This window comes from Chlamydomonas reinhardtii, chromosome 17 (genome assembly GCF_000002595.2).
Source record: "Chlamydomonas reinhardtii strain CC-503 cw92 mt+ chromosome 17, whole genome shotgun sequence".
Lineage (NCBI taxonomy): Eukaryota > Viridiplantae > Chlorophyta > Chlorophyceae > Chlamydomonadales > Chlamydomonadaceae > Chlamydomonas > Chlamydomonas reinhardtii.
In genome coordinates, this window is record NC_057020.1 from 2,385,306 (window position 1) to 2,397,132 (window position 11,827).

An 11,827-nucleotide genomic window follows, 5' to 3' on the forward strand; every position below is an offset into this window, starting at 1 on the left:
GCGCACTGTTCACTGTTCAGCAGCGCAATGAGCGTATCGATTACCTGCAGCACCAAGTGCACTCCCTTGTGGCCTTGTGGGCCACATCCGCGAGGTGGGCCCCGAACGCCTTGCACACCGCTTGGTGGAGAGGGCTGGCTGGCTGATTTTCGGAGGACGACGGCAGCGCTCCGGCGACTGCCCCCGCCATCGGCAACAACTCGCACGGCAACAGCAACAGCCCTGCGCCGGAGACGCCGGCGGCCGCCGCCACCATGGAGATGGACGACGGCGGCGCGGGCACACACCAGCGCGCAGGAGCAGCAGCAGACGGCGGGCGCAGAGGGTGCCTCAGTCGCCGCGGCGGCCGCGGCCGGTGCCGCCGTGGTGCCGCCACGACGGCCGGAGCCAACGCTAGGCCTGGGCCTTCGGGCGCCAACCCGCGCGGCACCCAGCCGCCGCCAGCAGCCGCTGAACCGATTGACGCGGAGGACCCGATGTCGGAGGCCCTGGATGCCTCCCGGGCGCCCTTCGTTCAGGAGCTGGCCGATGAGTATATCGGCAAGCACTATCCACTCGCTGGCCGCGATGTGAATGATGGGCCGCACGCAGGTGGTGCGGTATAGACGGCTCCTATGTGTTGTGTATCGATGCCGTGTGCTTGGCCAGGAGGTCATACACTCATACGGCTTGGTCCGGGCTTGCCGTGCGGACTCCCTTGGGCAGCTTGGTTGGTGCAATCGGCAACGGAAGTAAGCGCTGTTCCCCATGCGTAAGGCTTTGGCGCTCGGGCCCGCCATCATCTTGTGGTTGCGGGATGCGTGACCTTGAACACCTGGTACGGAGGTGGTGCCCTGGTCCGAAACGCCAGGCACGTAGCTGGGCGGCAGCAGGTAGGACGAGTATGGCGCAGCTGAACTGAAAGCTACTGAACGGGATAACGCTTCACATTTCAAAAGCATATTTGAAGTAAGGTACTTGAAAGGAGATAACTTTGCACCGTGCACAAGCACAGCGAAGGATGCGAAGTCGTGCGTGCCCGCGCACAAAATTGCAACGGTTCTGGGCGGGGGACATAAGGGAGTGGAGGTTTGCGAAACTCGGCAGATTGCTGCACCCGGGCTGCACCAGTCAGACCCAGACCACCCCGCGCTCAACTCTCTGCCGCGTAACGAATGGACAATGTGCATCGGCAGCCTTGTTAGACGTGAACTCATGCGCACCGGCGCTTCAGAGCCCAGCTGTGTCAGTGCGCATGTGTTGAATGTGGAGACATGTCCCGACATGTCCACGCCCGGACGCGCAACTTAGCCCTCCCACCCTTTGTTTGTGCTTATTACGTCATAAGTCTCATAACGTGCACATATGAGCCTCGTACTGCTGCGTTTGGCCCCTAGTTCTGCTTGTGGGGCGCTTCCCGAAATCCGGCAGGATGGGCTCCCGAAACCCGACGGACCCCCCAACTTTGGCGGCCCAGAACTTCCTCACCAGACACCCCCGTAGGAAACTAAAAGTACGTGCATAATGCTCTGCTAAAGCTCTGTAATTTTTCGCATTTAAACCTGAGCTTTCTACCCCCCCCCCCGGTGCGAAACACAATGGCGAGCGCCCGCCCAGCGTCCTCGTCATCGCGCAGCGAGCGTCCTCGTCATCGCGGCGAAAAAGGAGACATTTACATGTAGTACAACAAAGCTTTGTGTAGCCTGGTGTCTGTTGCATTGCGCTTCGGCGAGACTTGATACGGAGTGAGTCAGTTGTGCGCCGCGTTTTCATATCTTTCATTTCTCACAAGCTCAATTCACATAGAATACAGTAATACATAACACGGTTGCAACACGCTCCTCGGTCAAGGCGTACTGTCGCACCTGAGTCGCCCCGACACCGAGCGCTGGCTCCCAACAACGTTTTTTAAGTGATGAATGTATCTTGTATAGGCTTGAGAAATCGATTGAAAGAGGCCCGTAGGCTGCGTTAAGCCCGCAGCGGGGCGTTTTCCGGCAGCGAGTTCAGGAGGGCCGACATGCCGAGCTTAATCTCAAACTGTTTCGGCACTTCAGCACCTCAGGATGCATCAAAGGAAGCCAAAGAACGGCCGCAGCAGCCACAAGCCATTGGCGGCCGTGCCACCCCCGCGGAGGGTCACACGGCGCCGGGCCGGCCCTCCACTGCCGAGAGCGTGTTGAGCACACGCACCAGCGTTACGAGCGATGGCCACATCCACCCACCATACATGAGCGCCATGGATACCGTGCGCTCCTCCGCTCTGTTCGAGCCCGCGCACGCGTTGAATACGATGGGGTCGCACCGACACTCCGGAGGGCAGTCCCGGCCAGCCAGCGCCGCCCAAGCCAAGATGGGCAGCGACCAGCCGCCTCCTGCCGTCACACAGGCGTACAAGTCGCAGGTGGGGTGGGCAGGGATTCTCACGGTGCGCCATCCAAACGAGCGGAAACGTCACCTGCGCCTGGGTTATGGCCTAGGGGCGCCATGCACAGTCGCATAGTGCTCTTTCACCAGCTTGAACCGCGTGTGCCCTGACCGCTCCCCGTGCCCCCGCACTCAGCCTCCCACTTGTAGTCTGCGAATCCCTCAACACTCCTCGCCCATCTCTTCAATTATACCATCCTATTCAACACACACAATCCGCTTCCATACCTGCGCAGAACGGGCCCCGGACGACGCTGTGGACGCTGCCGTGCGGCCCCTTCCAGCGCCTCAACGTGGTCGACGGAGCCCCCGTGAACCAGGCAAGCGCACGACACGTGCATACGCACATTCTCAACCAGCCACCCGCTTTCCCACCTGCCTGCTTTCCGCGCCTCGGCCTCACCCTTGCGTGGCCACCTGCTGACGTGCCGCCGCGCAGGAGTACATTGAGGGCCTGAAGCCGCTGGAGGGCGGCGGCGAAGTGGCCAGCGAACTCCTGGAGCCCAAGGACCGCCTGTGGCGCCAGGTGCACGGAGTCAAGCTGTCGCTGTGCGACGTGACGCAGGTGCGGGCGGAGGTGTGGGAGGCGGGAGGAGGGATGGCCGTACATGCATGCCGGAGTGTTTGATTTAATGGTGAGGGGCTGAGGGGCGCGGGCCCGAAGAGTACGGTAGGTCCGAAATTGCCATCCAATCGTCGCCTGGACTGGGAGGCCGGGAGGGGGCTGCTAAGACGAGAAGTCCAGGCAACTCTACTGAGAAGGGGATGGAGGGTAGCCGTTCATAGAGACAGGAGTAGCCCAACCGAAAACGAAGGGAGGTGGGGCCAAGGGGCATGAGAGTAGTGTGGTAGGTAGCGTGTATCGGGGTACACACGGGGGACAAAACGAGGTGGCAGATGAGCGAGGTGTTTGAGGAGGGTGCGGCGGGACGGGGAGCTGGGGGCGTGGGCGAGGTGCGCGAGCGGGGGCAGCAGCAGAGGCGGTTTAGCTCGCATTCTGTAGCATTCCAGGGTGCCCGTTGCCCGTTCGGAGACTCCCAAGCTCATCCTGCCTGCCGCCGGCCCGCCTGCCGCGCAGTATGTGGGCTATGTGCGCCACCACCTGCGCGGTGGCGACCAGCACTCGCACCACCACGAGATCTGGCGCATGTTCCTGGTGGTGGCGCCAAACAACGAGGTGGGGAGGCGGGGGTCACGGGGCGGGGGAGCTGGGTGAGGTGGGTGGGAGCCTGGCGGGGCCGCAGGAACGCGCACGGCAGGTGGCGTCTTCGCGCAGGGAAGCCACCGCGGGGTGTTGGCTATGGTGGGTAGGGCGGCGGTGGAATGGCAGGGGGAGGAAATGAGGGGTTTAGGCTTCCAGCCGCGGAAGTGTGCGTTGGTGCAATACTGTTATACTGGTCAAGAATGGCTGGCTCGGGCGGCGACCACGTGGGTCGGGGTCGGGCGGCGACCACCTGGGTCGGGGTGGGGCAGGGGAACGTGGCTGCTTGCGGGGCAGCCAGGGGCCGGCAGGTTGAACCTCACCGGCGGCTAAAAGCTGCAGTGTAGGGACTGATGAACTCTGCCTGCGCATGGCCGCGCTTGCGCTTGCCGCAGGGCGCCTGGCTGTGGCCCGTTGGGAGAGAGGTGAGTGGCGCAGCCTGTGCGGTGGTCGGGAGGGCCGTTCAGCAGTCCCCAGGGTGTGCTGGGGCCGTGCTAGAAAGGGGCACCGCAAATCAAGTATCGTGTCGGCCATTGCTGCCGCGTATGCTGTATGCATTGCACCGCACCTGCCCGCACCAGGACCCAGTCCTCATATCTCGTTGGGACTGTTGCGAGGAATTCTCCCCCGCTGCCCTGAATTCAACTTGTGTGCGTGTGGTGCAGACGGACTTTGAGAACATGGCCACCCTGGACCTCAACATGGCGAGTACCAGTGGCAGTGCACCCCGGGACCTGTGTGCGGGGGCGCTCGGTGATGGGTTGGGCGGCGGACTGCTGGCCGCGGGGCGGGGGCGGGCTCGCGCAACAGCGCATTACATGAAGTGTTAGACCCCGACATCGGGGTTTGTGCCTGTCAGGTGGCCCCACGTGCTTGCAATCTGCCGCACCCATCTCCATGCTCCCCAACACAACGCCGCACCCCTTTCTACTGGACTAAACTACCCCGGCCCCCCTCCCCAGCTGCCTGCTGCTGGCGGGGCTCCCTGACCCCCGCTCACTTGGCCCACACCCCCGCACACACCTGTCGCCTTGCCCCTGCAGATCCGCTGCACGGTGTGGAAGGAGGGCGTGTGCTGGCTGGACCTGTCCAACTCCAACCTCACAGCGCTGCCGCCCGACCTGCACACCATGACCTCACTGTCGCGACTGGAGCTCCAGGTGTGCGGCGGGTGGGGGTTAACGTTGAACCAACCAACCCCGTAAGGAAACAGTCGCGCGGCAAGGAGAACTGCAGCTGCATAAGCGAGTCGTTGTACATCGGGTGGGGGCGGGTGGGGGCAGGGGCGGGGCGGGTGGGGGCGGGGGCGGCAGGGAGCAGGGGGCAGGGGGCAGGGGGCAGCCGGAAGTAGAGCATTTGCAAGGAGGGGGTTGAAGGGACAGCGCGGGCATGAGGCCCAGTGTGGGCTGATGTAGCCCGGATGTATTTGAAACCCAGAACCTGTTCTACGAGGCGGGCATCAGAGGCGGGACACGCGGAGGCAGGGGCAGTGACGAGGGGCGCATGCGTACGCATGCTTTTTGTTGGTGGGGCTCCACACGGCTTCATGACAAAGCGCAGGGCATACTTGATTTAGTTCCTGTTTTGTGTTTTGGTTTGGCTTCCTCGCTTGACCTTCGACCGCAGTGCAACCGCCTGACCTCGATACCGGACTCCATCACGGCGCTCACCAATCTGGACTACCTGAGCTGCCACAGCAACAGCATCCAGACCGTCACGTGAGTCGGGGCGCAAGACGGTCTGCAACTCTTTGCGGGCGGATGCAGCTTAGTCTTGAAGCGTGGACGGGGATGCGGGGCAGCACGGCGCCAGCAAGCGGTCATGCACCCGGCTCACGGATCATATAACGCCGCGCATCCTTCTATTTCTGTTTTCACGTGCAGGACCAAGCTGACGGAGCTGACCCGGCTGCGCTGGCTGTCGCTGAACGCCAACGAGCTGACTGTGGTGCCCAACGTACCGACCAGGCGAGCAGCGCGCGCGTGCTCCGTACGCAAAGTTACAGACCGTGCCGTACCTGTTGCTGCAGTCACAGACTCGCTAAGCTGGCCCGCTACTCGTACCTGCCGCCCGCACCTGCGCAGCGGGTTGGCAGCTGTAGTCCAGCCACTGGAGCCAACATTAGCATCCCGCTTCCTGTACAGCTATCTGACATGCCACCGGACTGTTTGTTACCAACGCACACCCTGCAGCTTGGAGCGGCTGTCGCTGCACATGAACCAGATCGCGGGGCTGGCCTACTGCCAGGCCAACGGCGGCACCGGCGAGCTGCCCACAGAGGACAACGGCGACGGAGGGCCGCTGGCGCGCTGCACCAACCTGATTGTGGTGTCGCTGTTCACGAACAAGGTGCGGGGGGGCGCATGGGGAGGGGCCCTTGCTGGGACTATCGTGAGCCCGTGTTCACCGGTTCCGCTGTGATGGCTGGTGTCGCTGGCAGCCACCACGCCCCAGCCACGCGCCAGCCACACACCACACCCGCACTGCTCGGTGGCGCAACCGGCACGTAACAGTGTCACTCTTCTCTCCTCTGGTGCCTTCTAGCGCCACGCCCGCGAGCGCGTCCCACATCAAGCCCCAGAAGCACAACCACGCACTTGACCCAGTTGCTCAGGAAGTGGAAACATTTAACCCCCGCCCCCAACACCCCGCACCCACATCCCATGACACACCGCCATCGCCTAACCAGCCGTGCCTTCACACCGCGCCCCGAATGTCCGGAACCCGCAGATCCCCTACATCCCGCGCGCCACTATTGCGATGTGGAAGCACATTGACCGCCTGTCGCTGCAGCGCAACCAGCTGCGGGAGGTGCCCGAGGAGATCTCCCAGATGGACATGCTGGAGCACCTGTGGCTGTACGGCAACAAGCTGACGAAGCTGCCCGAGGGCCTGGGCCAGCTTAAGAAGCTGTCCAAGCTGTGGGCCAACAACAACCAGCTCACCAGCCTGCCGGAGAGCCTGGGCAACTGCGAGGCGCTGGAGGAACTGTGAGTGTGTTGAGAAGGCAAAGCCGAAATGGGCGACGCTGTCCGTGCGAATGCGCAAGCACACAGCGGGCCGCGAGTATGTGTAGGGGGGTTGTGTGCCCGAGCCCAAAGAGTTGGGGGTGACGTATACCCTGTTTGCCCACGCCCTGAATGTGGTGCCGTTCCGCGTGCTGCTGCCGCCGCAGATACCTCGCCAACAACCAGCTGACGTCGCTGCCGTGTGAGGCGCTCATGGCGGGCTGCAAGCGGCTGTCCAAGATCCAGATCAACGGCAACGAGGGCCTGGATCCAAGCAAGTTGCCGCCGGAGATCCAGGAGATGCTGCTGCTGTGAGAGGGGCGGGCAGCTGCAGCGGAGCGTGGAGGCGTGGAGCCGCAAACGTGTGTGTCCGCGTGACGTGAGGGGTGCATGAGCCACCGTCAGCTCAGCCAATAAAGGCCAAATGAGTAATGAGTAATGGGCGGCCAATTCATGAGGCATTTTTGGGGGAGATGATGGTTAAGGGGCGAAACAAGGGTAGGGGCGCGGGCATCTTGGGCGGACGTGCAGTCGTGCAATGCTGGGAAATGAAAACGCGAGCGCGGTAACCAAGGTGGCTGGGGACGGGAGGGATGCGGACGGGAGGGGTGCGTATTGTGAACATAAGCCAGCTAGCTGGCCATATACGGTAGCTCCATGCTCTCCTCGCACACGCACTGCCATTTCAGCGGCAGCTGTTGCGGCACGTGAGCTTAAAGGGTGTTTCGTAGCACGCGAGCTGCCGGCATGGACCCTGAATGGGTGCTGATACAATAAAGTGCCGAGCAATACTGGCTCCTGAGCCGGCGTTGCATGCACCCGTGTACAGTTTGCTGGCTAGGTAAGGACCTGGTAGGCTGCGCAGTAGGCGCTCGGGCGTCACAGCATCCCGGTGGTTGCGACACGCGCAAGGGTGCGTGCAACCACAGGGTTCTTGCAATTACATTGAATGGTTGTGTTGAATCAAACAAGTTGAACTGCGCCACCTGCCAGTGCTGCGCACAAGGCAGGTGTGGAACAAACAGTAAGCTGGCGCGCTGAATGTGTAGGTTGGCCCACGGCTGGCGTTTGACCTGTGCGGTGCGGCGGGCAATGCCACACAATTCTTCATGCGAGATAGTACTGCATCCGTGCTCGTATGTGTGATGAGCGTGTTGTGCCTTAATTGCTCCGGGGACGTTGATTGCTTTTCTAGCACTTGACTGTGGAGGGGCTCAGCCCCTTTTCCCGTGAACGGGGAACACTTGTCTAGCACCGCAGCCGCATGCATGCATCCGCGGCCGTGTGTCGTATGTCACAGCTTCCAGGCACATTCTTTTTGCGTGGAGGAACTGGAATGGGGGAATGCTATTTGATTCGGAATCGTGGGCTTTGAAGGGCCGCTGGGAGCACTTTGCAGTGCTTGCATGAAAGAGTGCACTTGACTTCGAATTACTGCTGGTCTGCTGTATACGTCTAGTGCCGCCAAGAGACGCGGCATGCTGTAACGTTGGGAAAAGGTGAGGCCCTGGCTTAGACCACGGCTGTCGTCTCACACTGTCTCACATGTAACCTCTTTCAGCTATGGACGGCATTTGGGTCTGCCAGGAGGCTTGCCGAAGGTTGGGGTGTGTGGGTGCCGCCGGTTGAGGGCGCGCTTGCTACTTTGCTAGTCATTCTGTTGAGAGACTGACAGGCTGCAGCGCCGTGTGTCGGGCCACAGGTAGAACCTCAGCTGTAACAAGCGGGCTCTCCCTCTTGCCCCAACCCTGTCGGCACCACGCCCTGTGCAGCCCTTTCCCCCAGCCCCCAGCGTGGCCGCCTAACGCTCCCCGCCTCCTGTCAAGCCAGAAACAGCTACAAGAGCTAGCATCTCTTGCCAATGCGCGTTCAGTTTGCAGACCTTGCGAGGGCAACGGCAAATTGAGTTATCCTCCCACGGGTGACGATGCGCAGACTTATTTTTGTGTGTACAAACAATCATGTCCTTAATTGTAAGACCGAGCATAGGCGCGGTCGAGTGCTGGTTGCAGCGAACTTGGCCCCATCAAAGTTGCATCCAATCCGGAGTCTGCGGGCGCTCGTTTCTGCACCCCTCCGAATCTACGCGGTCTTTGCCAGCCTTTTGACCGCCTTTTATAACTTAGGAGCCTCGTGCAAGCAATTAGGCTGCCCGTTTTGCCGACCATGTTTGCCCTTCGCGCTCCTGTGGCCCGGCCCTCCGCCGCTCGGAGTGTGCAGTCTGGTGTAGCCAGCCGTGTGCAGGTGCGCAGTGATCGCATACACGGCGCTCTGGTTTGGCGCGGCGCCAACCGGAGGATTGCTCCTTGCTTGCAGCGCGTCGTGCCCCGCGCGGCTAAGACCGAGGAGGTTGAGGCTGCTACCAACGGTGCCGCTGCCTCGAACGGCCATGCTTCGGCCAACATGATGCAGTTCGACGAGCTGTCTGATATCATTCGGTGAGCTTAACGCCAGCATGCGGCAGCAGGACTCGTCGGAGGTCTCTCAGCCTCGCCGGGGATGGGGAATCATCTTGGAATGTTGAATTGGTCTGTAGATCAGGGGTTGCGTCCTGAGAGCGAGCAACGCTCGTGAGCGTTGAGGGCGTGCACCGTCAGCGCACTCGCCCGGGAAAAAGAGCAACTGGGTGCAAGCGCGTGGCCCTGGCCACAGGCAAGTCACAATTTTTACTGCATCAGTTGCTCAATTGGGCGCCCGCTGCGTGCAGGCTGGTGCATGATACCGACATTGTCGAGTTCGAGCTGAAGAGCAAGCGTTTCAGCCTGAGCGTGCGCAAGAAGGAGGCTCTGCAGGCTGAGCAGGCGGCTGCCTACCAGGTTGGCAGGGGGGCGCAGGAAACGCATAGGGGGGTTTGGAACCGTGGGCGCGGGGTGACAGCCGTGTTGAAGAGGACGGGTGGGGAGTAGGTTTGGACAATTTGCGCGCACCTGCTCTTAGACCTCAAGCCTACCGCCTGTGCAGTTCGCATTGCGTTAACTAACTGTGTTTGCGCTTCGCCTTGTACAGGCCATGCTGCCCCAGATGCTGGCGGCTGCCCCCGTGGCCCCCATCGCTGCCCCCGTGGCTGCCGCCCCTGCCCCTGGTGCGTGCCTTGGGAGCGGGGACATGCGGCGGATGGGATGCGCATGCATGAGGAGCCCGAACCTAGCAAATCTGACTTGAAGCTATCCGCCCGCAACGATATGGGTTGTTGCATCTGCGCCCGGCCAAACACAGCTGCCGCGAACACCGCTCCGTAGAGTATTCCCCGCACATGTTTACGTCGGCGGCAGCTCCCAGCCCGCATCTGCGACCGCCCCGCCTCCTCCTTATCCTCGAATCGTAAGCGCCTGCTCCGGCCTGCTCGTCCTCGCAGCCCCGGCGCCAGCTGCCGCCCCCGCGGCACCGGCCGCCGCGCCAGCGCCCGCCGCAGCGCCCAAGGGCATTGAGGTTGCCTCTCCCATGGGTGGCACCTTCTACCGCAAGCCTGCCCCCGGTGAGCCGGAGTTCGCCAAGGTTGGCGACAAGGTGAAGAAGGGCCAGACCGTGTGCATCATTGAGGCCATGAAGCTGATGAACGAGATCGAGGTGAGATGAGCGGTGTTGGTGTGGCGAGGCGGTGGTGGGCACTGCAATCGTGGGTGGCTAGGGTGGGTGGGTGGAAGGAGGCGATGGGGACACCGCAGGAAAGGGACCTTGGAAATCGGGCCGACGGAAACGGAGCAGTGCCAGCCTGCAGCGACCAAATTGCGGCCTGCTGCGCATTGGGCTTAGTCGTGGCTGTGGAGTAGGAAAGGTCGTACTAGTTGGACGTGGCGGTATGCTACTGCTCAGTTGTTCACGAGCCGAGCAGCGCAGCTGAGGCTATCAGCATTCACGAGAAGATCAGCACTCATGCAAACATGTCCAAAGAGCCGCAATATCGTAGTTCTGTTGCATCATGTGTCGTAAGAACCATGCAACACGGGGACAAGGCAACTTGACCATAACGATGTTGCAGATGCCAGCCACCCTACAGCTAGCCACTCACACGGATGCTCGCGGTGTTGCTCTCCTAACACGGCTTCGTCTCTGGATGCCTTGCTTCCCTTGTGCTGCAGGCCGAGGTTGGCGGTGAGGTGATCAAGTTCCTGGTGGAGAACGGCCAGCCCGTGACTGTGGGCCAGCCCATCATGATCATCAAGCCATAAACGGCGCGGCTTGAAGCAGTCGCATCGCGCAGCGGTGCGCATCAGGCGTGCATGTCTGGCGGCGTGGCGCGCCAGTCCCGAAAGGCAGGCCTCGGCGACAGCAGCAGTAGCGGGCGCTGGCAGCGGCGGTTGCCGCTGCAGCGCGCTGCGCGCGCCGGCGGGGCTCCTCAAACAGGGCGCGTCGGTGCGCTGTCGGGCGTGCTTGTGCAGAAAGGAGCGTGTTTGCCGCTGAGGAGGTTCACGAGGCGGGTTATGCACGGGCGCTCTGTCGCGGCGCCCAGTTGATGCCTGATGCGTGCCTTCCAGGCATGCGATGTTCGGCATGTTACGTACGCAGCTACTTGAATGGCTACGTGGCTTTTAATGGAGGGCCGGTCGCATCTGTTACTCGTGTGGGGTCTTTGTCGGACATCATCTTGCGGCGTGTATCTATTGGCCGGCACGTGGGTGCAAGCCGGAGAGAACTGCGAGGTGGATGGGTGAGCCAGGAACTGGCGACCGGCTGCACGCCTTATTGGGCACGGATAGGGTGCGCCTGGGCAGCTTAGCGGGTTGGCGTGGTCTAAACATACTTGCCCGCGGCCACAGTCGCGAATCACAATTTTGGAGTCACAGTGATGCGAAAGTGCGCCGCCACCGCTGCGGGAGGTTCTGGCGTGTACGTGGTGTATTGTGGGTCTTGTGGTTGTGGATGGTCATCCTCGGCAAAGGAGACGTCGAATGTTGGATGTATGGTGTGGAGCTGCTTGCTCCCGTGTATGGGTGAAGGGAACGGCTCGCATGTGCGGGACCGAATGTAAGACACAAACTGATGGTAGCGTCCCGGTTGCGCCGCTGGCGGTGTCCTCCGCACAGTTACAACCAACTCGACAGGTGGTCGGAACGTCGGGATGCCAGCCAGAAGCCCTGAAGCCACCCAGTCCTGCGGCGGCGCACCCACACTGCCCGCACATGGAGTGACGAAACCGGAGCACCGTGTGTGCGATGCGCTGCGCAACAGCCCCCTCAGCTCCATTGGCTGACCTACTCGCCCATGTTGCACT

The 11,827-nt window shown here is 61.9% G+C and overlaps 3 protein-coding genes across 3 annotated transcripts; all 3 read left to right on the forward strand.

The window, feature by feature from the left end:
- Positions 1-40: 40 nt before the first annotated feature.
- Positions 41-1,537, forward strand: CHLRE_17g715176v5 (uncharacterized protein). Its single transcript, XM_043072142.1, has one exon. It carries the CDS (start codon positions 255-257, stop codon positions 603-605), a length of 351 nt encoding a protein of 116 aa, XP_042914601.1. The 5' UTR covers positions 41-254; the 3' UTR covers positions 606-1,537.
- A 123-nt stretch (positions 1,538-1,660) lies between these two features.
- On the forward strand, positions 1,661-8,178 carry CHLRE_17g715200v5 (uncharacterized protein). Its single transcript, XM_043072143.1, has 12 exons — positions 1,661-2,383; positions 2,643-2,726; positions 2,846-2,971; positions 3,485-3,583; positions 4,003-4,032; positions 4,273-4,311; positions 4,651-4,767; positions 5,234-5,325; positions 5,491-5,574; positions 5,800-5,956; positions 6,338-6,597; positions 6,783-8,178. The coding sequence occupies exons 1-12, from the start codon at positions 2,000-2,002 to the stop codon at positions 6,928-6,930; spliced, it is 1,620 nt and encodes a 539-aa protein (XP_042914602.1). The 5' UTR covers positions 1,661-1,999; the 3' UTR covers positions 6,931-8,178.
- Positions 8,179-8,590: 412 nt separating this feature from the next.
- CHLRE_17g715250v5 (uncharacterized protein) lies at positions 8,591-11,596 on the forward strand. Its single transcript, XM_001700390.2, has 6 exons — positions 8,591-8,859; positions 8,932-9,053; positions 9,323-9,431; positions 9,622-9,697; positions 9,971-10,182; positions 10,695-11,596. The coding sequence occupies exons 1-6, from the start codon at positions 8,782-8,784 to the stop codon at positions 10,782-10,784; spliced, it is 687 nt and encodes a 228-aa protein (XP_001700442.1). The 5' UTR covers positions 8,591-8,781; the 3' UTR covers positions 10,785-11,596.
- Positions 11,597-11,827: the final 231 nt, after the last annotated feature.

Coding starts and splice junctions, on each gene's coding strand:
- CHLRE_17g715176v5 (XM_043072142.1), top strand. CDS start 255: ATGGAGATGGACGACGGCGGCGCGGGCACACACCAGCGCGCAGGAGCA.
- CHLRE_17g715200v5 (XM_043072143.1), top strand. CDS start 2,000: ATGCCGAGCTTAATCTCAAACTGTTTCGGCACTTCAGCACCTCAGGAT. Junction 2,727..2,845: donor ACGGAGCCCCCGTGAACCAG/GCAAGCGCACGA, acceptor GCCGCCGCGCAG/GAGTACATTGAGGGCCTGAA. Junction 6,598..6,782: donor TGCGAGGCGCTGGAGGAACT/GTGAGTGTGTTG, acceptor CTGCCGCCGCAG/ATACCTCGCCAACAACCAGC.
- CHLRE_17g715250v5 (XM_001700390.2), top strand. CDS start 8,782: ATGTTTGCCCTTCGCGCTCCTGTGGCCCGGCCCTCCGCCGCTCGGAGT. Junction 9,432..9,621: donor AGCAGGCGGCTGCCTACCAG/GTTGGCAGGGGG, acceptor CGCCTTGTACAG/GCCATGCTGCCCCAGATGCT. Junction 10,183..10,694: donor AGCTGATGAACGAGATCGAG/GTGAGATGAGCG, acceptor CTTGTGCTGCAG/GCCGAGGTTGGCGGTGAGGT.